Source organism: Sceloporus occidentalis, unplaced genomic scaffold (assembly GCF_023333645.1).
Source record: "Sceloporus occidentalis isolate IW3139 unplaced genomic scaffold, rSceOcc1.0.p SCAF_49, whole genome shotgun sequence".
Classification (NCBI taxonomy): Eukaryota; Metazoa; Chordata; class Lepidosauria; order Squamata; family Phrynosomatidae; genus Sceloporus; species Sceloporus occidentalis.
The window spans coordinates 2,778,215-2,801,652 of NW_028317029.1; the positions used below are offsets into that span (position 1 = coordinate 2,778,215).

The 23,438-nt window shown below is 39.7% G+C and overlaps 1 protein-coding gene across 9 annotated transcripts in view; it reads left to right on the forward strand.

The window, feature by feature from the left end:
* The window catches only part of LOC149288905 (glutamate receptor 4), a 206,348-nt gene that overhangs the window by 109,344 nt on the left and 73,566 nt on the right, over positions 1 to 23,438 (forward strand). For all 9 annotated transcript variants that reach the window (XM_089491230.1, XM_089491229.1, XM_089491235.1 and 6 more), the window contains exons 4-5: positions 8,773 to 8,957; positions 16,876 to 16,929. In XM_089491230.1, the coding sequence (XP_089347356.1) occupies positions 8,773 to 8,957; positions 16,876 to 16,929 (239 nt within the window). The remainder of the gene's footprint in view (positions 1 to 8,772; positions 8,958 to 16,875; positions 16,930 to 23,438) is intronic.

Below are 23,438 nucleotides of genomic sequence, written 5' to 3' on the forward strand. Positions count from 1 at the left end.
GAATATTGTCTGAAACGGAAGCGTCTTGAGCGAGACCAAGTAACACAGTCTTTAGACAGATCTGAGTACAGTGTGCGGAAGAAAATTTAAAAACACCGGTCTCCCAGTTGATGACGGGATTGTGGATCCTCAACCAGGGGAGTCCGAGAATCATAGGGGATATAGGAGAAGGAACTACGTCGAATCGTAGGCTTTCAACATGGCTGGTACCTATTCTGAGTGTGAGGGTAGTAGTCTCTGAGCGGATAGGACCAGATTTCAGGGGACTGCCATCTACCAGCTGAATAGCAACCGGATGTGTCTTGAGACGGGTAGAGATGAAAAGTGATTGGACGAGGTCAGCATCCATAAAATTGCCACTGGCTCCGGAGTCCACCATAGCTTGTAGGGGTATGGAGCTCTTATTCCACTGTAACGATACAGAAAGCGAGAGATGAGATGACGAACAAGGTGCTCTCTCAATATGAGTGTATAAATGACCAACAGTCTCCTTACCCTTAGAATACCGGGCACGGGTACGACAGTTTTGAACTGATGGCCTGCACGGCCACAATACATGCAGAGTCCCAGTGTTCTGCGTCGCTGTTTTTCAGCAGGTGATAGAGGTCCACGAACAATTCCTATTTGCATCGGTTCCTCCGTTGACTCTACTGGTTGTACTGGAACTGCGGTTTGAGCCCGAGACCAGACTGGAGGGGAAACGAGACGCTCCTGTCTCCTTTCTCTCAGACGACGATCAATTTGGGTGACTAAACTGATGAAATCTTCCAGAATAGGAGGAATATTGGTACGGGCCAGTTCATCCTTGATGGCGTCAGAGAGTCCCCAGCGAAATTGATCATGAAGCGCGGCATCGTTCCAAGTAGACTCTAGAGCAACGCGACGGAATTCAGTAATGTATTCCTCTACAGGCCTACGGCCTTGCTTCAGGGTGCGTAGGGTAGAGGCAGCTGACGAAACACGGTATGGGTCCTCATAGAGGGCGTCGAGAGCCTGACAAAACGAGGACCAGGATTCCAAGAGAGGGCTGTGACTATGTAACAGATGATGTGCCCATAGTTGAGGTTCGTCAGATAGCAGCGAAATTACCGTATGTACCTTGATGTAGTCTGAGGAATAAGTCCGTGGTTTGAGGTTAAACAAAATCTGGCAAGCGGTGATGAATGTACGGTACTTTTTACGCTCTCCAGAGAATCTTTCAGGGAGAGGCACTTGAGGTTCCAGAGCAGAGGCTCCTTCTATAGCGGGTTCAGGGGCAGCAGCCGCTTGGTCAGAAGGAACGTTATGTTGCATTTGAAGATGGTGAACTTGTTGTCTTAGCTGATTCTGGCTAGCATGCATTTCTTGCATAGATTGGTTCATCACCGCCATCTGCTGAGTAAGAGCCGTGATGGCTTCAGATAGGCCTGCGGGTTCCATCAGGGCTCAGTTATTATGTAAGGCGTGAGCTGCCCGGAACGGAGAAAATAGGTGAGAACCCGGTATGCAGGTAACAACGTGGAGCACACCACAAAAAACCAGAACGAAAGGAATAGCCGGGGCCTGGTACACGAGATAGCACGTCAGGAAATAGCCGAGGTCTGGTACACGAGATAGCACGTCAGGAATAGCCGGGGTCTGGTACACGGAAAAGCACGTCAGGAATAGCCGGGGTCTGGTACACGGAAAAGCACGTCAGGAATAGCCGGGGTCTGGTACACGGGATAGCACGTCAGGAAATAGCCGGGGTCTGGTACACGAGAATAGCACTAAGAACACAGGAACACGAGGTATCAGGCACAATAACTGAGCACTGAATGAGTTTCAGTGTTCAGTTTTTAAACTTCCCGCCAGTGATTGCCACGCCCATAGAAGTGACGTCACTCGCGCGTGTTCCCTGCCGGCAACACATAAAGTTTTGTGAGGGCGCGCGCCGGCTGAGGAGGACGGGACAGCCGCGGCGCGGGACCGTCTACCCGGAGCGGGTAAGTGCTGCCGGTGAGGACCCTGCCGTGGGTTCTGACGGGAGGACGGGACAGCCGCGGCGCGGGACCGTCTACCCGGAGCGGGTAAGTGCTGCCGGTGAGGACCCTGCCGTGGGTTCTGACGGGAGGACGGGACAGCCGCGGCGCGGGACCGTCTACCCGGAGCGGGTAAGTGCTGCCGGTGAGGACCCTGCCGTGGGTTCTGACGGGAGGACGGGACACCCACGGCGCGGGACCTTTTACCCGGAGCGGGTGAGCGCTGCCGGTGAGGACCCTGCCGTGGGTTCTGACAAACCTTTAGCTACAGGGTATATAAAACTGTTATAAATCACATTGGCTGATAAGTGATCTGTCACAAAAGTGTTCCCTGTGTTTTAGGCACATTGGGAAAATATTTATTAGTCTGTAAGGGAAATGAATAGACTCAGATAATTCATGTCACAATATTGAACATATTGAAGTGTGTAGGGTTCTGTGTATTCTGTGCAGTGTTCTTCAATAGAATCATTCATTCACTTAATTCTTTGATGTTTATAACATAACACTACTCCTTATATAGAATGATAATAATATCATACTATTGATAACTTTGTAAATACAATTCATTCAAATTTTGTATTGCTTATTGCTTTATTTCTACAGTAAATGCAAGATCTTAAAAATAACTTTTTGACAATAAGTAAAAATAACAAAAGAAATTACATACTGGCGCCAGTATTTTGTAGATAAACTTGCAGATTTTGTAAATGGGGGAGGCCTGCACATTTTGGCCAAGGAAACAAGTAAACCAGCCAAACATAAGTCATACCTGCAGGATCCATATTTAGGTCTGGTCTGGTGCGTAGACAGATCCGGCAAACAGAAGCAAAGGACAGGGTTACAGGAAAGAAATTTACAGATTAGCTCTAGGATCTGGTACTAATGCAACTCCTAACATTAATCCTAAACTAAAAGGACAGGGGAAACAGAGGTGCTGCCCTGTAGCAGATAGGAAACCAACTAAGGAATAGGGTGGGTCAGGTTAAAAACAAGGAACATAGAAACATACAAAACGCATAGACATGCTGCGGCAGAACACAAAACACACTCACGCTCTTACGTATCACTGACATGCTCTCATCTGGGGCCTGTCTTGCACAAGAGCTGCCACTCAACTACTGTGCTTTCACTGAGCTCCTTTTTCCCATAGTGTGCTGTCACAAGTTAGACTGGCACTATTTGTCGAATCTGAGTGCGTTGGCCTATAATTGTATATGCCACTGATGTTACTATTGTGACTTTAAAAACTGTCCTAATATTTACATATTTAGTCTGCAAAATGACAGACCATTACAGCAGTACATTCCACTCACTGTGCCATTAATTGTGATTTTACCCAAAACAACAACAACAACAAAAAAGACATATGGTGCTCTAAAAATGAAAGCAAATTTTGCTTAGGCAAATTTTTGTTTGGAAATATATTTACTACATTAACATATTTTAGAAGCCATATGGGTTTTTGTTGATGTAAATAGCACATATTTTAATTAATTCCACAGTTATTTGACTGACTTTGTTGTGTCTTCTGAAAAGCACTTTTCCATCAGGAAAATTAAAAATGAATAACATTTTAATAGCTCAGCATAAAGAAACTGTTTGCAAAATCATCATATACAGTATATAATATTTTATATTTGTAAGATTTTTTCTAGCTTCACAATTACCTTTTTTTTTTAACAGGAAAGCAAAAATTAGGAGCAAGTTTTCCTGGACACATGACATGATCCTATTTCCACCAGACATGAAGACCACTAGGTCTAATACATAATAATAATATTTAATGAAAAAAAACAGAGATGCATCCTGGCTTAGCCAACTAGTCCGGATCCAGATGGGTTAATTAAACTTAAAAGATGTCCCAAATATGACATGGGTCAGAATGACCAGATGTCAAAATTTCAAGTTGAAATGTTGTACCCTTCATGACAGTGGCTGTTTTAAAGCTTCAGCAATGTTTGTGTTCAGCTATAATTTTCTTTTCTCTCATTTAGTGTACCCACACAAAATATTTTTTTTCAAGACAAGAAGGGCTTTCTTTAGATATCATTATTTTGATCATATCATCTAATTTATAATAAAAAATTAAATATGGTGAAAAATATTTGTCCTGAGAAATGTAGTTACGTGTTTTTTGAGCAATAAGTACATATTGCTATTTTATTTCCATTTTTTTCAAATGTGGTCATCCTGCCCCATCTTTGAAGCCGGTCAGTTTAATTTACCCCATCAAACCAACACCCCAGGGTGTTTTTTTGGGGGGGGGTTCACACACATTGTACTTCTGGTATTAATTTACAGCTCCTGGTATATGTCACCGCCAAACAACACCGAAATATGTATTCAGCATCATCCTAAGCGCAGTGATATCACTCATGTTTTTTGGGGGTTGTTTAGGGGATAAAAGGCATTCTTGTCCTTAAAAAATAATATATTTTGTGTGGGTACACTAAATAAGAGAAAATAAAATTACAGCTAAACACAAACATTGCTGAAGCTCCAAAAAAACCCAACAGCTCTGTCCTTAAAGGGTTAAACAAAAAAAAATAATTATACACAACCAGGGTATGTGCCATGCAGGTATGATATGAGGAAGCACATGTATGAAACTGTCTATGAGTTCTATGTTTCATACATATAAGTTGTTGTGTGATCAGCATGAGGACCCATCTGCCCCAATGCGATGCGGGAATTGCAGTTGTTCCACGAGAAATGCTCCAGGCATCATAGGAAATCTCTAAACACTCGGATGATGTCAATTTAGTCAGGATGGCTTGGAGCCTCACGGACAGGAGTAGATTCTTAGGCAGATGGCCTTCAGTAACCCCTGTGCTATCTACTTTTTGGTGTAGCTCTTAGCAAAAACCCACGAGGGACTTGAATAGACATCTCTGTGTAAAAATATTTTTAGTTCTGCTGAACACACAGCACGCAGTGCTTCGTACTTCAACCTCAGAAAAGGAACACTTATATGAATGCATAATACCTTTTACATTTTAAAACTCCAGAACCCTCGAGGTATCCTGGTGCATGCGTCAATTACTTGTGAATTAATTACATATGGTAGTGTGTGTGTGTGGGGGGGGGGGGTGTAATGTTGCCTAACCCCCCCTTATTATGTATTATAATTCCAGGAGGATGGAGGACTTTGACTCACCAGCCTAAAAGCCTAAAAGCACAAATAAAACATTTCAGTCAATGACAATGTGAAGATTTTTACTTTTAGCTGGTAGTCAATAATCTATATGCAAAATCCACACAATTTACTAAAGTTAAGTATAGTTAAAATATATATTCATATTTTTAACAGAGGAACCGATGAATGTGTTTGTGACTTGGGTTACATATATTTACATATATGTGTAGGCATAGATAACCCAGATGCAAACAGCTAGTTGATGTGTACAGGATACAATCTGTTACCCTGCACCAAAACTCTAGTGTGTATTCTATTTAAATTATGTACAGAGCAGTGGTTCTCAGAATTAGTTTTCTGTTACTGACAAAGGGAACAATGCTATTTTCATTTGGTCATTGGGCCAATGCTGTTGAGGCTATGTTCTGGTGGCCACAGGCATTCATCAACATATTTATCTAGAGCGCTGAGCTAAGCCTGACCCAGGGAGGCTTCCCTAACTGTTGTGCCCTGGGAGATTACGCCATATCCCTGTGATTTGTCTACTCAGAATGTGTGGCACCTGGAACGGCTTAGTATAGTTGGGTAGGCACAGTCTTCCTCGGTGTAAATGGGCTTGGTGGGGAGATCAGAGGTCTCCCCTGTAGCTAGCTCATTGAGAATTGGTACAACCGGGTGCCTGATTCGCCCCCTATTTGGTGGCAGAGGGACCTCCTGATCTGCCTTCATACGCCTAGTGAGCCTAGGCCAGAATACACCTCTGTGGGGGTCTTTAATACATTGGTAGCCTCTGATAGGATAATCACAAAGTCACAAAGTTAGACTGACCAGCTAGTGTAGAATAAAGACCAAGTTTGTTATATTTTCAGCACGTGAAGTGCATTGGTGCCTAAAATTCTACCATTCCTGGGCTGCAATGATTATCTCAATGTGGTACTCCAGAGTTTTCTTATGTACATATTTCTCTCTTCATGTATTCATTTAAACTTCAGTGGGATGCAGTCAAAATATCAATATACGGAGACATATTTGTGTTCCTGAATGTGTTTGTCCATAACTGAACCTGTTTTCCCTCTAAATGCTATGGTAGAAACCGCATAATTCATAAAGCTGCCGTTTGGTAGCCACCAGGCAGCGGGGAATCTGACCTTTTTTATTTTTTAAACAGTATAATTAGCTTCAGCAATGCTACAAAATGTTATTTAAAAAAAAAAAAAAGAGCTATTATGCTATGATTTACAAGGAAACAAGCAATCCATAAATTCAACTGCTGTTTCTGGCACAGAACTTTGAAATATTTTTGACTGCGCTATAACAGCCCAATATCATAATTCACATATCTGTCCCCGCATTATGCTGTTTCTTGTCAAATGCCTTTTAATCATAGAAGCAGTCTGTTTGGTTATTGTATTCAATGACTGAAGTATGTCGACAATCTGGCTCCCGTTGAAACTAGACAAACACCCACGTTTTGAGTTTTATTTAACCCTTTCCTTTCGGGGAGGATATAGACTGTTGGCTCCCATTCTGTACTGGTACATTTTAACGTGGGTATTTTTAATTTCACACTCATTCCTAGTATAAGAGCGCTAGGGAATCAGCAGGTGCTCTAACCACATATCTTTTACATGATGGCACTGTTAGCTCCTCTATATGAAAAATAAAACAGTGAAAACAACATTCTCCTTACCCCACTTCAAAAATGTTGTGCGTTTTAAGTATAAGGGCAAGACTTCCGGAAAGAGGTCTCACATTTACATGACATTTGCTCAAGTATGAGCCTCCTTTTTAAAGAAACATGAGTTGATCCCTGCCTAGGCAGGAATAAGTACATGGAGTAGGCAGCCTAACATGGCAACGTTCTACCATGGTAGCCATTGCACCGATTACACCTGCCAATAACTCGCCATAAATAAATTGATGCAACTATTTTTACTAAAAATACCTCCCAGGAACCACAGAAAACATAACGGGTCATGGGAGATGAAATACACACCAGGGGTGCAAGAAAAAGGGTGTTGTGTATTTTCCTTACAGTATAGTACATTTAGTTTTACTTGCATCTTTGTCATTATTTGTTTTAGCATACATTGTTTATGTGTGTGTATATATATATATATATATATATATATATATATACTGTATTTATATAATTATATCTATTATATCATGTGATGAAACCACTCCCAGACAGAAATGGTGGGGGTATTAATATCTTTCCTGACCCCTTCCCATCATGGCTTCCTCTGATGTCCCCTCTGTCACAGCACTAACCCGACACCTTCCAGGTTGTACCCGTACTGCTGAGTGTAGTTAGCGATAGTCTCATTCAATGTCTAACTTCTTGCACTATAGAATAATGCTATGTTCCTATTACTCTGCTGTCACTCTTCCTAACTTACTTCACCTCTATTATCTATTCCTTGTCTCATAAATATCTCTTTCAATTCTCTTAGCCCCATCACAACTACCCCTTCCATTAGCCTTACTGCTTCTGACTTTGCCACATACTTCAATAACAAAATTGAAACTCAGGTGTGAAAGATTTGCACAGTGCTGCTGCCCTCATCCTCCCTCTGACTCTGCACCTTCCATAATGTACACTGAACTCTTCTTCAACATTAAACCGATCCTCTCTTGTCACTGAAAATGAAGTGTGTGCTCTTCTTCTTACTTTTTGTCCAACCACATGCCCTCTTGATCCTATTCTCTCTCATATACTCTTATCCCTACACTAGCTCATATCTTCGGTCTCTCTCTCTCTCTCTCTACTGGATCTGTCCCATATTCCTTCCAGCATGCTGCCATAACTCCAGTCTTGAAAAAGATTGCCGTCCCATCTCTCTACTTCCTCTCATCTCCAAGCTTCTTGAACAAATTGTAGACACCCAACAATAAAATATCTCAATTCAAGGATGCTTAAAAAAACTTAAAACGTTCCTCCCATCTTCCTTTAGCTCACCCTTCCTAGTCCCTCTCCTGCCTTCAGACTTAACCCATACTAGTGCGGCTGGTCCATCCCTTATGGTGGCACTTTTTACCCTAACTCCTAGATTGCAAGCTCATTTGAGCAGGGCCCTCCTTATTGCTTTTTTCTGTAAAGTCAAATTGTTATGTTATATATGTTATGTTATATATTGTTATGTCCTGTTTACCAATTGTGCAGAATATGATGACACTATAAAAAAGCAATAACTAACAATAAACAATATACAATATACAATAAAGTATAAAATAATGTGAAAATTGGGTTAAATGTTTTTCCGTGTCATTGGCTGACTCATGTGTCCTACATAGGGCTTAATCATAATATTCACATTCCTCACGCGCCTGTTCCATTGATCAGTTGTGTCCCCTCCTGGTATGGTATTGGACAAGCTTTATAATTGATGTCCTTGATCTTACCTTCTTACATCAATTCTAAGTATGTAAATTATTACAAGTTACTCAAGCTTGAAATGAAAACCTTGCATAAATATATTTAAAACTGATGGCATTTTAAGAAACTAAAAACATACATTTTTCCTGGATTTGTTTTATTACCAACACTAAAATATTGTATATTTTTTCATTAATTCACTACCAGTGTTTTGCAGTTAGAGAAATCGATGTTGGTTATTTGTCTTTTTTTAGGATATTCAATACTCCAAGCAATTATGGAAAAAGCCGGGCAAAATGGATGGCAAGTCAGTGCGATATGCGTGGAAAATTTTAATGATGCCAGTTATAGACGTCTGTTAGAAGACCTGGATCGCAGACAAGAGAATAAATTCGTAATAGACTGCGAAGTTGAAAGGCTTCAGAACATTCTAGAACAGGTAATTATGATTTATTTGCTACTTTTCATTATACAATGTGCTCACAATTATAAATTGCAATGAATAGCCGTCGCTTTTTTCCCTGATCAATAATTATTCTTGACCTGTCATGCTCTTTTATTTGCCTTTGTGTTTCATGTCCAGGAGGCACATACTGATGCCTAGATGTCACAGCAGGATGTTAAACCTTTATTTTAATTTTTTTTACAATTACAAAAAAAATATAGACAACCTTGTCTATATTTTTTTTGTAATTGTAAAAAAATTAAAATAAAACATAAAAGCGAAAAAAAAGCTCCATGAAACATCTCAGTAGAAGGCGGTTGGAGTTTTATCATGTTTCGCTGTTTTTCACAATAAGATGTCTTTATAGCGGATAAAAGCTTGAAATAAAAAGATGCATTTTAAGTGACATTTTCATAGATTTGTAATATGTGTGTATATATATATTTTATTTTTTTTTTATTTATTTTTTTTATTTATTTTTTTACATAGTCACAGTAAGTGATTGCCATCTGCTGGGGTACATATATATAGCAACAATCATTAAAAACAAAAGACCTCTCAAATACCTTAACTGCAAATCCTTGGTAAAAGGAGATGATTCTGCCTGTCAGTAATAATTACATCATATTATGCTATATAAAGCTGCATCATATTACAGAAACAGAAGAGTCAGGCGTCAGCCGGACACATATCCTTTTGAGGATCCTTCCAGAAGCATGCAGGAATCCAGAAATAGGGGTCTGGTATAACTGCTCCTTTATAATAGATCTTACAATCCACCCATTCTCCTCTTGCAATGCAGAATCATTCAGATTTTAAAATGTGGTCTTATCATCAAGGCAACCAGCAGGAGAATATCACCGTTTTCTATGGAATTAGCACCACATTGCACTTTTATACATAACACACTTTCACTCCTTCCATTTTATTTTCCTTTTCCAAGCTGGGGGCATAGAATATATACAACAGAAATTGAAGATTCGATTTTTGATTCATGAATTACAAGCCTACACGATGAACTGCATTGTATTTTGTTCCCTTCAGATATAACTTACAAAGAATATGTGTAGCTGTATTGTACCAAGACAGAGTCTTAGTCGCAGGTGATACCATTTATTGGGCCAACATAAAAAAGATGTAGAGGCATATAAGCATTCAGATATTTTCCTTAGCTATTGCCTCAGTAAAATGTATCACTTTTGACTAAAGATTCCAGCTTGTTTACAGAGCATTACAAAGTTGCTTACTAATGCACTTAGGGGCACAATATAATGTCCCACACAGTCTTACCAAAAAGAATAGATATTACCATATTTGCTCGAATATAAGTCGTGGACCTCAAATAGAGGTCTGACTATAAGACTAAGATCACCCGCTGCGGGGGACCTGGATTCTCCTCTCTGGCAGCCGGTGGACGTCTGTGTGATGCACACAGACAACCTCGGCTGCTGCCGGCACTTCCTCTTTGGCTTCTATGACTAAGCGCTGGCGTGACATGAACTTCCGGTGCTCCATCATAGAAGCCCCAGCGGAAGTGCTGGGCAGAAGAGGAGGTTGTGTCCGCAGAAAGCACAACTTCCATCCTCTCACACGGTTTGACAATTTTTGTCACTGATTGGCTGCTTGAAAAGTTGCAAAAAAGCACTGCCATTGAACTTAATGGGAGTGCTTTATGTGCATGCACCCAGGGGGGTCACATTATACCCCACCAGAGACTTTTGCCGAGCCAGCATGGGGGCCTTCTGGTGTTTAGTGTACCATGAACTCATCTTCTGAAAGGGAGATACCGGGGGGACGGGGGAAAAGGGGCAAATGGATATCTGGGGGACACCAGGATAATTTAAAGGGACCTTTAAATATACTAACATATATATGATGGCTGAAGTGTCCCTTTAAGTTGCTATAGCACATCGTTAATTAATTATGATGTCACTTCTACAAAACTGGAAAGATTCAGTGAGCAATATGTGTCATTTTTGTACGAGATGCTAAAAGCCATTCCACAAACTACTTTTTCAAACGTTTCTAAAAATTCACATTTACATAAAAAAGCATTTTAGTCGGTAACCTTCTTTTCCGCCTCATATTCGTTTTGCGGTTGTTTATGCATTTAGACAAATCTAACCAACCAATAATTGTTAATTATCTGTTTCATAAATCTCCTACAACATCTGTTAAGTGAATCCAAAGCTTGTTTAGTAGATTTCAACTGATTCCTCCTGACACCTTTCTAATGTGTAATTTCCACCACTGATGTATTTCTACAAATAGTGCCCTGCTGTGCCCTAATAGACACACTTGATGTACTGTAAAGCTTTTTCCAGAACTGGTTTGCTGATGAGTCCATGATTCATTTTAATTTGTAGCCATCTTCTATTATCCCAGATTATCGCTGCTAAATACTCAGTCTTTTAGATGATGGAACTCGTAGTTCTAAAATCTTACACAGTAGCCTTTGTCTGCTTCCCAAAATTCTCTATCTGTTATTAATTTATTATCCATAATATATTGAATAATCAATAAATGAGACAAAAAAATGCATCAAAAAGTACAACCTTTTAAAGGACTTAGAAGTGTCCTCTGATCCTAAATATAGGATAATGTTGAGCCTTGAATCCAATATAGGTGATCTTTTTGTAGGCGTCTTACATGAGGGTTTGCAGAAAATGTGCATCAAATCAGCAGCAATGATAAACATTGTTATTGTATATAATTGCTGCTGATTTGATGCTTCACTTTTTTCAGAGGACACTTCTAAGAACTTTAAAAGGTTGTACTTTTTTATGCATTTTTGACACCTTCCTTTCCTATATACTTCACATGGTGGGGACACCATGATTTTATTGTGTTTTATGAGAAGTGCATCTTTACCATGTTTATGTTTTTTTATATGTTTATTTGTGATTACGGGTATCACAGTTCAGAGTGCAGCTTCACTATCACTTAAGCGCTGTAGTCACACCTTGCTTTTTTCTCAATAAAAGAGAGGGCTTAAGTTGTAGAGGCTAATACAGTAAGCAAATTTAAAGTTTAAATCCAAGACCAGGTTTCAGTCCTTACGGCAGAGAAAACAGGCGGAATTAATGGGCCAAATGGTTCTTATCTGCCATCAAATTCTAGATTAATCTGTTCCTATGTGGATGATCAACCAATGTAAGCAAATAAACATGGCTCATTTTACTTTTAGTATATCAATTCCTTCATTCGGATTTGCATTCAGTGTTTTAGTGGTGTTTTAGATGATTTAAAGGTTTAGAATCAATGTATTGCACGTTTGAACATCAAAGAAGTAAACAGTAGTATAAGTAATTACAATATCGTTTTACACTTGACTTTTTAATTTGCTGCGGCTTAGAATTTACAACTCAAATTATCTTTTAAAGTATCTGTTACAGAAAGAGACTCCGTCAGTAATTCTGAAGCTTCCTTCATTGATGAGTTGGAAGGCTAAAGCTAGTTATGTGGGATCTAAGGAGAAAAATGTCATAAAACATAAAAAATCTTGATACAAGTGGACAATTTATATTAGAGTCAGATGAGTGGGTGTGCCGAATGTTGTCTCCGCCTCTCCCAATATTGCCCCACCCACAGCGGCTAGACCAATGAGTAACTTGTTCCATAAACCTTTCCCGGAAAGAGTTAAGCCCGCAACACCTTGAATTAAATACCCGCATGCAAATACTTTACAACCTTCAGAGGTGTTAAGTTCAACATGCATTCCTTGTTTAACATGCTATTTTTGATTGCTTGTTTTAAAACCTTAGATAAATTAGCTTATTAACAATTCATGAATTATAAATACATTTCCCCTGGCACCTACACGTTAAGCATTTTAAATATTACATTTGTTGCAGGCTACTAACTCACACGACGTATAACTGAAGTCAGATGTATTAAGGAAAGCTGGAAACATTTTAGAATTTTTCACATTTAAAATCCGATGAGCGTAATTACATTACAGACCATAATGTATTTTGTTACACACTAGACTCATGGGTGTACCCGGGGCTGATTCTATATTTGGCACCCCCCTACTTTAAAATGTAAAAGCACCCACATTTACTCTTACTCATGCTCTCTCACATTATCACTCACGCACTCACTCTCAATGTCTTCCTACCTTCTGCGCCTGCCTCCTTTATGTCCCTGTCTCCTTTCCCCAGTTCTGCTTCTTTTCTTTACTCTTCTTGTTATTCTGTCATCTTTCTTCTGTCTTTGTAGGCTTCTCCCTGTGTCTTCTTTCTTCGTCCCCTTTTCCGTGAACCAGTCCTCCCGGTGCACTTCCGTAAAAGGGAGCTTCCGGACACAAATCGTCTTCTCCAATAGGAAGAATGTATAATATACTTGAAGAAGATAGTTTTGAAAGCTTGCAATCGATTATATGCCAGTTAGCCAATAAAAGTATCATCTTTACCAAATCTAATTTCTCTCTTTCCATGGCTAACACAGTACAACTTTATAACTGTATAGATGTGTTTTGAAGTACTGTGATTATATATAAGCATACCCTTTAAAAAAAGAAAAGGCTTCTTTTGTCTCCTTAATATGTTGCTTAAGGTGGTTTGGTGCTACTTCACAGCTTTACAATCAATTCACATAGAATTATAACCATCAATAGTTATAAAGGCAGAGAAAATAAAATATTAATGATGACGAGTTCACCGTCACCGTTAGGGTAAAAATGAGAGTTTTCTTTGATTTACAGCTTTCTCTAGCTCTTCTTATACCACGAGTCAACATGACATTTCTGTGCTGTTTTTACATACTAGAAATTCACATTTTGAATAGATAGAAATTACAATACATTTTGCAGACATTACTTCATTTTATGTGCTATAGTTTTGTGTAACAAGTTTGTATGTCACATATTTATTATACTGAGCCATGTAACATCTCAGTATAGGGTCCTGTGTATCAATACATTAGTTATTCGTAGAAATTAACAAATGCAGTAAAAATTATATTTTCATAAACCAAGGATAACCTGCATTATATATATATATATTTTTTTTTGTTATGTTTTTCCGTAATTATTTTCTTTTTGATGATGTATCGCAAGCATCTTTATCCCACGGTGATTCATTTTTTCTTGTTTGCAATAGTCACAACACAGCATGGATTTAGCATCTATTAATCAACTCACACAGTATGCAAAAAAGTCAGACATAAAAACAAGAGTCCTGGGTTGCATCTAATTTTAATTTGAATTCTAAACATTCTTTTAAAATTTTAACTAATATGTTATAGTATGGTATTGCAAACTTTTTTCACCTACAAAACTAAAATATGGTTATTTTTTCATATTTATAAAGTATAAAAGGTATATATACTTTGATATACCAAGAATAACACCTGGTATAGGTGTCAGGATAAGGATCCACAGCACAGTTGGTATCAACTGATAAACTGCATTGGAACAACAGGATTTTAGTCAAGGTCAGGTTAACTGGAGCAGGACTCAAGACGTCAGGTTACAGAGATAAGACAGGAACAAAGGTCAAGGTCAAGCAGAGGTCTGGCACACAGGTCAAGCTCCAAAGGCAGCAGTACAGTAGGATAAGACAAACTCATGGTCAGAGTAAGGTAAGAAATTGAAAACCGGTGCAGGACAAGGCAATATCAGAGAATAACAACCAGAGACTATAAATAACTCTTACATGGGCAAGGTCTACAAGCACAGTGAGGGTATTTAAGGGGTAGAGATCAGGAGAGGATAGATAGATCTGGGTGTCATCAGCATACTGGTGATATTGAAGGCCAAAAGATGAAATTAGTTTGCCAAGTGAGGCAGTGTAAAAAGAGAACAGAAGGGGTCCTAGAACTGAGCCTCGGGGACCTAACTGAGAGGGGGAGGGGAAGTGTTACTGGAGAGAGACGCTGAAGGTACGATCAGAGAGGTAGGAACAGGAGAGGGTCATGGAGACCAAGATCATGAGACGGTTGAAGGAGAAGAGGGTGGTCCACATTGGCGAAAGTGGCAGACAGGTCCAGTGGGATTAAAATAGGGTAGTGGCCCTTGCATTTAGCAGTCATTAGTAATTTTAGTAAGCATGGTGTCGGTAGAATGTCGAGGGCAGAAACCAGATTGAAGAGGGTCAAGTAAGGAATTGGAATAAAAAAACATAATTGGGTATAAATTGGGTAAGAATTTTCTCTTAAATATTTAGAATGCATGTTAATACAGGGCATATGTTTGAAAATTGTTGTTAGAACATACTATCTTTACAGATATAAAACAAGATGCTTTAAAATCTTGTAAAAGATCACACTGTTATGGTGTGTAAATCTAGATATATACCCATATGTAACATTGTAATGTTCAGATCAAAGTTCCTTATTCAAATGCATTATTATAAATATGCATGGAGAAAGCTTCAGCATGAAGTAATCATTTGAAGGGTCATAAAAGCCTCAACTGCAATGCATCTCACTCATAAAGAAATCACTGCTTTATGTTTATTTATAGTCATGCATTTGAAAGCAGGGTTTTGAACTGAGGAGTACATTAGCTTTTTTTATGGCAGCATCTGCTACCAATTGAGAGTTGAGTTGTGGTGTCATGTATATCTTCCCTGAAGTCAAAGTGCAGGATCGAGATACATTTATTGTAACAGCAAACAGACAATGACTGAGTCATGAAGTGTAGAACAGTAAGACATTTGCTGCCCACCTCTCTTAGACCCCAATGAGGACGGGATAAGTTAGCGAGTAGTAACTTTTAAATATACATAACTGGACACAAGGTGAGCGTTGACAACCTGGGGATCAGGCACTTCCTGGTAGACTTTATTATACTGGGTGAGTTCTGGTTTGGGGACCAGCCATTCACAACTTTTTGTGATCACTACAGGAGGAATTTGGTGGGTAAGGGGGTAGTTGAGTTAAGGGCAAGATGCTTACCATAAACCATTAGTTTATAACTTGCTTTAACTTCTCATCAACCAGTAGAGGGCGCTAACCCTTGGTATCTCTTTACAACCCACTAGGCCCAGTTGGATTAGTCCAAATCTTTCCATGTCCTTTCTCCACCTCTCGTTCTTTTGGTCCTCCACATATTTCTCTCTATTCCCACATCCATCTATGGCACTATCTTCACCTTTCTCCATAAATTAAGTGTTTTGCTATATATACCTCATTCTCTCTAGTTTGTCGGTTTGTCAGTTCAAGTTTAGTCATAGCCTTAGAATAAATGTATCGGAAAAAGCACTGTGTAACTTTTACAAATAATAAATAACAATAATAATAAGGAACAATAACAATAATAGCCAATTTTAAAATACTTTACATTTGTGAAGGAAGTCCCCTGCCTTTAAAAAAAAAAAAAAAGTTTTGAAAGTCTTGACTTCAATTCTCCATGATAAAACTAACTTTTATTTGTTTTATACAATTAGATAACTTCCCTATTTTAATGCTATAAATGAAAAGTTATGTTTTAGATAACTGCTTATTTTTTCTGGGTAACCTAATGATTGCACATTATGATTCAATTCCATTCCCAGTAGTACTGCATGGTGTGACATTTGTTTCCATTATTTACTACTCAGCACAAACAAGCTATACTAAGTTATGTTGGAAACTTTTGGATGTTAACCATTACAAAAAAAACACAAACCATTAAATCTTTAGTGTTTGACTATGTAATACCGTCTACTGAAAGGAAAGGGAATAAAGGAAGTTTAAGAAAACTAAACTTATGTTTTTAGGTACCCCATAAAACAGAGCTACAGACTGCAATTAATAACAATAAGACATAACACTGTGACTTTTTAAAAGCGCCCTTTATCGTAACCCATACTGTAACCCATCAGGAACAACTTTCCCACAAATGGATCACGTGTCATGGCTCCATTAAATGATGTCATCTTAGTTTTATTTGTGGATGCTATAACATTTTTTTTTCCATTTCTTCTAGATTGTAAGCGTTGGAAAACATGTTAAAGGTTACCATTACATCATTGCAAACCTGGTAAGTATGGGGTTTATTTTTAACCTGTAAATGTTTATAGTGATGAATTAGCGTTGCTGTTCTATCCACTCCTATAAATTTACCCATTGGCACAAAGGCCGCTGGTGCCCACGCAGTTTATTTATTTTTTGTTTTAAGGATTTATTGGAAGGGTTTAAGCATGAGTCATAGAAAATCTTCCCATTTCCATCCTAACACATTATTGTTTCTTTAGTTTTATTAATGAGCAATGACCTATTTTCCTTTAAATGCAAAGCTTTAAATGGTCGAAAAGTCGCTTTTTAGACTGTTTATATTTTGTACCATATGTTATTTAATAACACATTATTATTATTATGACTGTAGTAGCCTCGACTCCCGGGCTAGGCCCCCTGCAAGAACCAACCAACCATCCCCCCAATAAAGACACGACAACCATAGATTTTGGGTGTAAAAAAGGCCACAGCCGAAATTTATTTAAATGCAGGCCATTGCCACGCAGACCTAAAACCAAAAATAGGTGCGTTAACAGGACAATGACCAACACACAGAACAATAAATAACATAAATTAACATAATTCAACATTAACCATTTAATGTAAACCATCCCAAGCTTACCAGGTTATCCAGGAACCACACAGGGAAGGACATACCGAGATGCCCAAACCCAAACCTGAGGTTCCCAGTTCCACCTACCAGGAAACCTCCCAAAACCAATGCTCTCCCATCAGCATTAACCCCCTAGATACCTGGTAAGCTAACGCACGACCGTGACAACAAACACACACCAGAAGAACACACACACAAAAGGAATAGGGAGGGAGGGTGGGACAAAGAGTGAGTGTCAGGTGAGCCAAAATGGAGACTGCTCCATTGGCGCCAAACCCCTAAATAGCCCACCGTTAACCCCTCCCCCCACATTCAAAAAATGCCGTCAGGACCTATCCCTGCTCGGCACACAGTCAACGGCCCACTAAGGCCCATTCTGAGCACGTGGGCTTCATTATGCTACCTTAGCACACGTGCTTTGCCAGCACGTGATTGGCTTCAGTTGGAGTGCTACTGAGCATGTGCAAGAACTGTGCATGCTAAAGTGTCCTGGTTTCAGGAGAGGCAGCTGGGAAGGGTTTAAATGAGACAGAGGTCTAATTTCCTATCTCCAGTAACTAAACAATGAATGCTTCAATTTCCACAGAGTATTTACTTTTATTACGTATAGTATAAAGGATTTATTTTAGAAACAATTATCACCTTGATAGCATACATGCATTTCCTCTCCTATTCATTACCTCATGCCATGATCAGGTCATTTAATCTGTTATTTTTTTATCCATGGTGCTATAAGAAAATTTATTTTTGTGTATCCTTTTTTTTTTTTAAGACTTATCCTTTTCTATCGTCGATGAAGAAAGGTGCCAGTAGACTTGTGCATTCGTCTTCGGGCGAACATGAAAATGAACACGAAGAGTGCGTTTTCGTGTTCGTTCCGAAGACACGCCGAAGAGAAGACGGTGGCGGTAAAACGTAGGCGAAGGCAAAGACACACACCACGAAGATCTTCGTGATCGTCTTCGTCTTCGTCTACCACTCTCCCCCCCTTCTAACTCATCTTGTCTTCGCGGCATCGCGGCAGTTCCCGGAAGTGGAAATCCGCAGGTTCGCCGTCACGGGTTATAGGGCAGTGCGAATGAGCCTATTGGTCGCCTACAGGGACCTCCTCTTGCAATTGGTTGATGCCAGAGGAAGACCCTGCAGGTGACCAATAGGCTCATCCCACTGGTCTCCCTCCCTATTCAATTAGTTAATTAGACTTTATTGGTCGCTCGTACGGACATTTAACTAAGTGAACAGGGAGGGAGACCAGTTGCATCTGCAGGGTAAGTTGCAGCACTGGGGTTTTAAAACCTCAATGCTGCAACTTACCCAGCACATCCCACTGGTTTCCCTCCCTGTTCAATTAGTTAGTCTGTGCCGGGTTAAATGTCCGTACAAGCCACCAATAGAGTCGCTCGTACGGACATTTAACTAATTGTTGAACAGGGAGGGAGACCAGTGGGATGTCCCGGGTAAATTGCAGCATTGGGGTTTTAAAACCCCAATGCTGCAACTTACCCTCGACATGCCACTGGTCTTTAACTAATTGAACAGGGAGGGAGACCAGTGGCATCTGCAGGGTAAGTTTCAGCATTGGGGTTTTAAAACCTCAATGCTCCAACTTACCCGGCACATCCCACTGGTCTCCCTCCCTGTTCAATTAGTTAAATGTCCGTACGAGCGACTTTATTGGTCGCTCGTACGGACATTTAACTAATTGAACAGGGAGGGAGACCAGTGGGATGTGCCGGGTAAGTTACGGCACCAGGAGTTAACAGTCTGTACGAGCGACCCTATTGGTCGCCAGCAGGGGGCTCGTCTGCCATCAACCAATGGCAGACGAGCCCCCTGCTGACGACCAATAGAGTTGCTCATACGTACATTTAAACTCCTGGCGCCAGAGCTGCGTTAACCCCATATTAACCCCTTAAACGGGGAAACGAAGAAAAAATGAACACGAAGAATGTCCACAAATATTCGCCCGAAGAGAAGACGGGAACGGGCGAATATTCGCGGAATACGAAGATTTTTTTTCCCCCGAAGACGAGCACGAAGACGAACACGAAGAGCCCCCTGGTGCCCAAGTCTAGGTGCCAGTGCTTCAAAGTGTAGGGCCACAGTGCATACAAGGTCCCTAATGTTCTCCTGTAGGGCCTGCACTCCCTAAAGGGGGATATGAAGTCCCTTTCCTCCCTGGCCAAAACCAAAGGAAGGTCTGATCATCTAGGACAGGGGTAGGCAACTCCAGGTGTTGACTACATCTCCCATAATGCTCTTACAGTCATAATGCTGGCAAAGCATCAAGGGAAATGTAGTTCACAACATCTGGAGTGCCGAAGGTTGCCTACCCCTGGTTTAGGACCTCCCGAAGAGGGGATGCGCTTAAGTCTTCATGAGAGAATGGCAGCCCAAAAGCACACAACCTCACACCAAAAAAGCTGAGTCTTCAGTGGACCAGTTCCATCGTGGTATTTTCAGCATAAACCATATAAGGGCATAAAATGCACACAAAAACAACTCGGACACTCATGATTCTATGTCGTGTTACCAGCCCTAACCTATGGCTGGTAAATTAAAAAATTCTCCTCTGCCACCAGCCGTTGGCTAGGGAAATTTAAGTGAGACGTGAAAAAATGAAGGGTCCAGGTGTGGATTGTGTTCCTACCAGCATGTGCTTGTGAGGTGAAAAAAGTGCCCCCACACAGCCACCCACGTGCCAAGCACCCTGGCTGACCAAACCTTCAATTTCCCACAGATTTCCCACTTGATCTTAGCCAAAAGGCAGAGAAGCTGCGAGTTGTGTATTTTAAAGAAAAATATCTTTCTTATGACCTTCATCCAAGCAGTAGTTTAGTAAAGCAGACAGCTCCAGTCAGCTGCATTATGTTTTATGTTGGTGTGACTGCCTGTTACTAATGAATGTGATTCCCGGACTAGCGTTAATTTTGTGATTAGCATTCTAAAGATGTCCACTTTTACTAAACAAGTATGAAGTATGATTTGAAATGCAGAGTGATAAAGCTTATCTGTCAGTTTAATAGGTCCAGTTATTTTTAGGATGTTTCATTTTTGCTCAGATCTTGAATACGTTTTATTTTAGTGTCTCAGACTAATTCTATGGGAGAAATCTATGCAAGTATTGGAATTGCAAATTCTAAGTTTTCAAGTAGATTGCAATTTTCTTTGCTTCCTCTGCAGAAAATCAATGCGTGATACGTTTTTGGACTCAATATCCCCTACTTCCCTAGCGAAGAAGAATGTTACAGCTTGCTGTTCTTAAGCAGCAGATTTTGTTTTTTATGTGATAAAACAGTAGTCTTAAAATATATACTTGGACGTGTCTTCTTGTCTTGTCTGGGTTTTTCACTCCACCTGTGGTACTGTACGGTGTGGCAGTAACATTTTGTTGACTTGTGCTATTAACAGTAACATTTTGTTGACTTGTGCTATTAACAGTAACATTTTGTTGACTTGTACAGTAGAGTTGTTTTTGGTCCATTTGCACGGTTCGGATATATTGTTAGTTAACTTTTTTGGTCCATTCGTTTTTGGACAACAAATTTTGTTTCTTACCTTTTCGCTTCGGATGAAAAACAGAGGGCTTTTTACATCTGGAAGTGACATTCGTCACTCGCCCTCGTTCACTCTCTCATGCTCTTTCCCACTCTCAGTAACGTTCTCTCACACTCTCACTTACTCTCTCTAATGCTCTCTATAAATGTCTTCTCTGCTGGCTGCTTTCATACCCCTATCTCCTTGCCACGCAGCTTCTTCTCTTGCGTCTTCTAGTTCTTCTGTCTGTGTCCGCTGCTCCAAAATGTCTTCTTTCTTCGTCTGCTGGACATGGCCTCCCGGTGAACTTCCACAAAGGGCAAAATGGGGAGAGAAGCTGCTGATACAGTGGAGGAATTTAAACATGCATGGGATAGGCATACGGTATTCTTATTCTAAGACAAGACCAAGTTGAGTCTTACCTAAGGAGAAAATGGGCCAAATAGTTCTAATCTGCCACTAAATTCTGTGAAATATATTAACATCCTGTTTTTAGGACCCGTGTGACCTTTTTTCTTTCCATAAAGAAATTTCACACCTATTATGAAGTCACTGCACCCTTTTGGTGATTCTTGAACTTAAGGTTTGGGTGAGGAGAAATATAAAGGTTTCAGAGCACAAAACAAATTAATCAAGTTAGTTGAACAGTTTTTAGTAGCTTTCCTGGGGTAAAATAGTAGTCCTTTATGAAACCAACCATTTCATAAACAATTACACTGGCTGGTAAACTGAAAACAACAGCGTGCGTTGTAATTGTTCCCATTAACATTGCTTAAAAAAATTATTTTTGTTAAACTGTTGCATCCTTTTGCTATAACTGCCATTTTTCAGTGCATTGTGACTTTTTTATATTTGTCTTGCCACATACTTTACAATTTAAAACTACAAAACACAACGTTTTTCCAGAAGAAATATCGTGGATTGTTTTGGTGTTTTGTAAAATCACACGGCTCAGTGACATCCCATCTTCTTTGCCATATGTCATGCTTTGTAGATTATGATAAATCTCACACACTCTCTTCAAGCTTCACGGCTCTATTGCAGCTGAAAAAGCAATAAAACTGTACGCATAAAATAAGAAGAAAAAAAAAAGGAAAAACTAGGAATTCAAGGAAATCCACGGCTTACAGAACATTGCTTCTTTTAGCTTTTCTGTTCATCTGCAAAAAGGCACTACTTCAAAGATCACTTATTTTATGTTATAATTTTAATGTCCTGTAGAGACATATCAAAGCAGGACACATGTTATAAGTTACCTCTTGAAAAAGAAGTGTGGTGCTTTCCTATAGCTAGCAGTAGGGCGACCACATCAGCCATGTTTTCCAGGACATGTATAATTTTTACATGTTGCTGACCACCCCATTTCTGCTATACAGTGTGTGGGATTATATCTGACTAATTGGTTCCATTCTATACATCCCACATGCTGCAGGGCATCACTTCACCTGTGCTGGTCAGCAATATGAAAAATGTGTCCTGGAAAACATGGCCAATGTGGTCACCGTACCGGTCAGATGTGTGTTCTGCGCACCCTGGCATGGCAGAATCTCATTATGAAAGCCCATGTACAAGTGAATATAACACCATGGAATACATTTTACCCTAATTCATAATAAGCACGTACTTTATATCCTAAAATGCGATAGGTGAAAATTAAGCAATAGTTGTGATTCTTATTAAAGAATTGTAGGAAAGTACAAAGGATTCACATATGTCTTCTGTTAATGAAGAGGGTCTAAAGCCAAAAGTGGGCTCACAAGGTCTGGAAAAGGGCAAGCATGCTGGCTCAGGAAAAGCATTCAGGTTTCTGTGGCCTTGTGGTAGGTATCTGTGACAATGGCAGGCATCAACAAAGGACACTGCACAAGAGCGCAGCCATAAGATCCTTAAGTGGGCAAGGATAAGCAGAAGCAGAGATGGCAGGACAATTACATGAAAGGGCGCAAGCAAGCCTTCGCAAAGGCTGCTTGAACCACTCATTAATAATCAGCATTTTAACAAAAAGGACTTATTGGGACGATAAGGTGATATATATATATATATATATATATATATATATATATAATTTAATTTAAACATACATATGATTGACAAACAAAAGGTCAATCCATACATAGTTTCAATACAGTTATGCTAACCATTGTGATAGTGGCTGTTTACTATTAAAAATATTAATATTTTTCTTTGACTATTAAATGCAGTGTTGTGCAATTTTACTTTATTGAATACAATTCGGGTTTTAGTTCACCTTGTTCCAATAAAATTATTATGTGCAGACCTGTAGGTCACCATTGTTCTCGGCCATGTGATATTTTGGTTAAGGTTCCCTGGTCAAAGATCACACTGAGCTGACTGTGGCAGTGTTAATGAGATCTCACTTATCC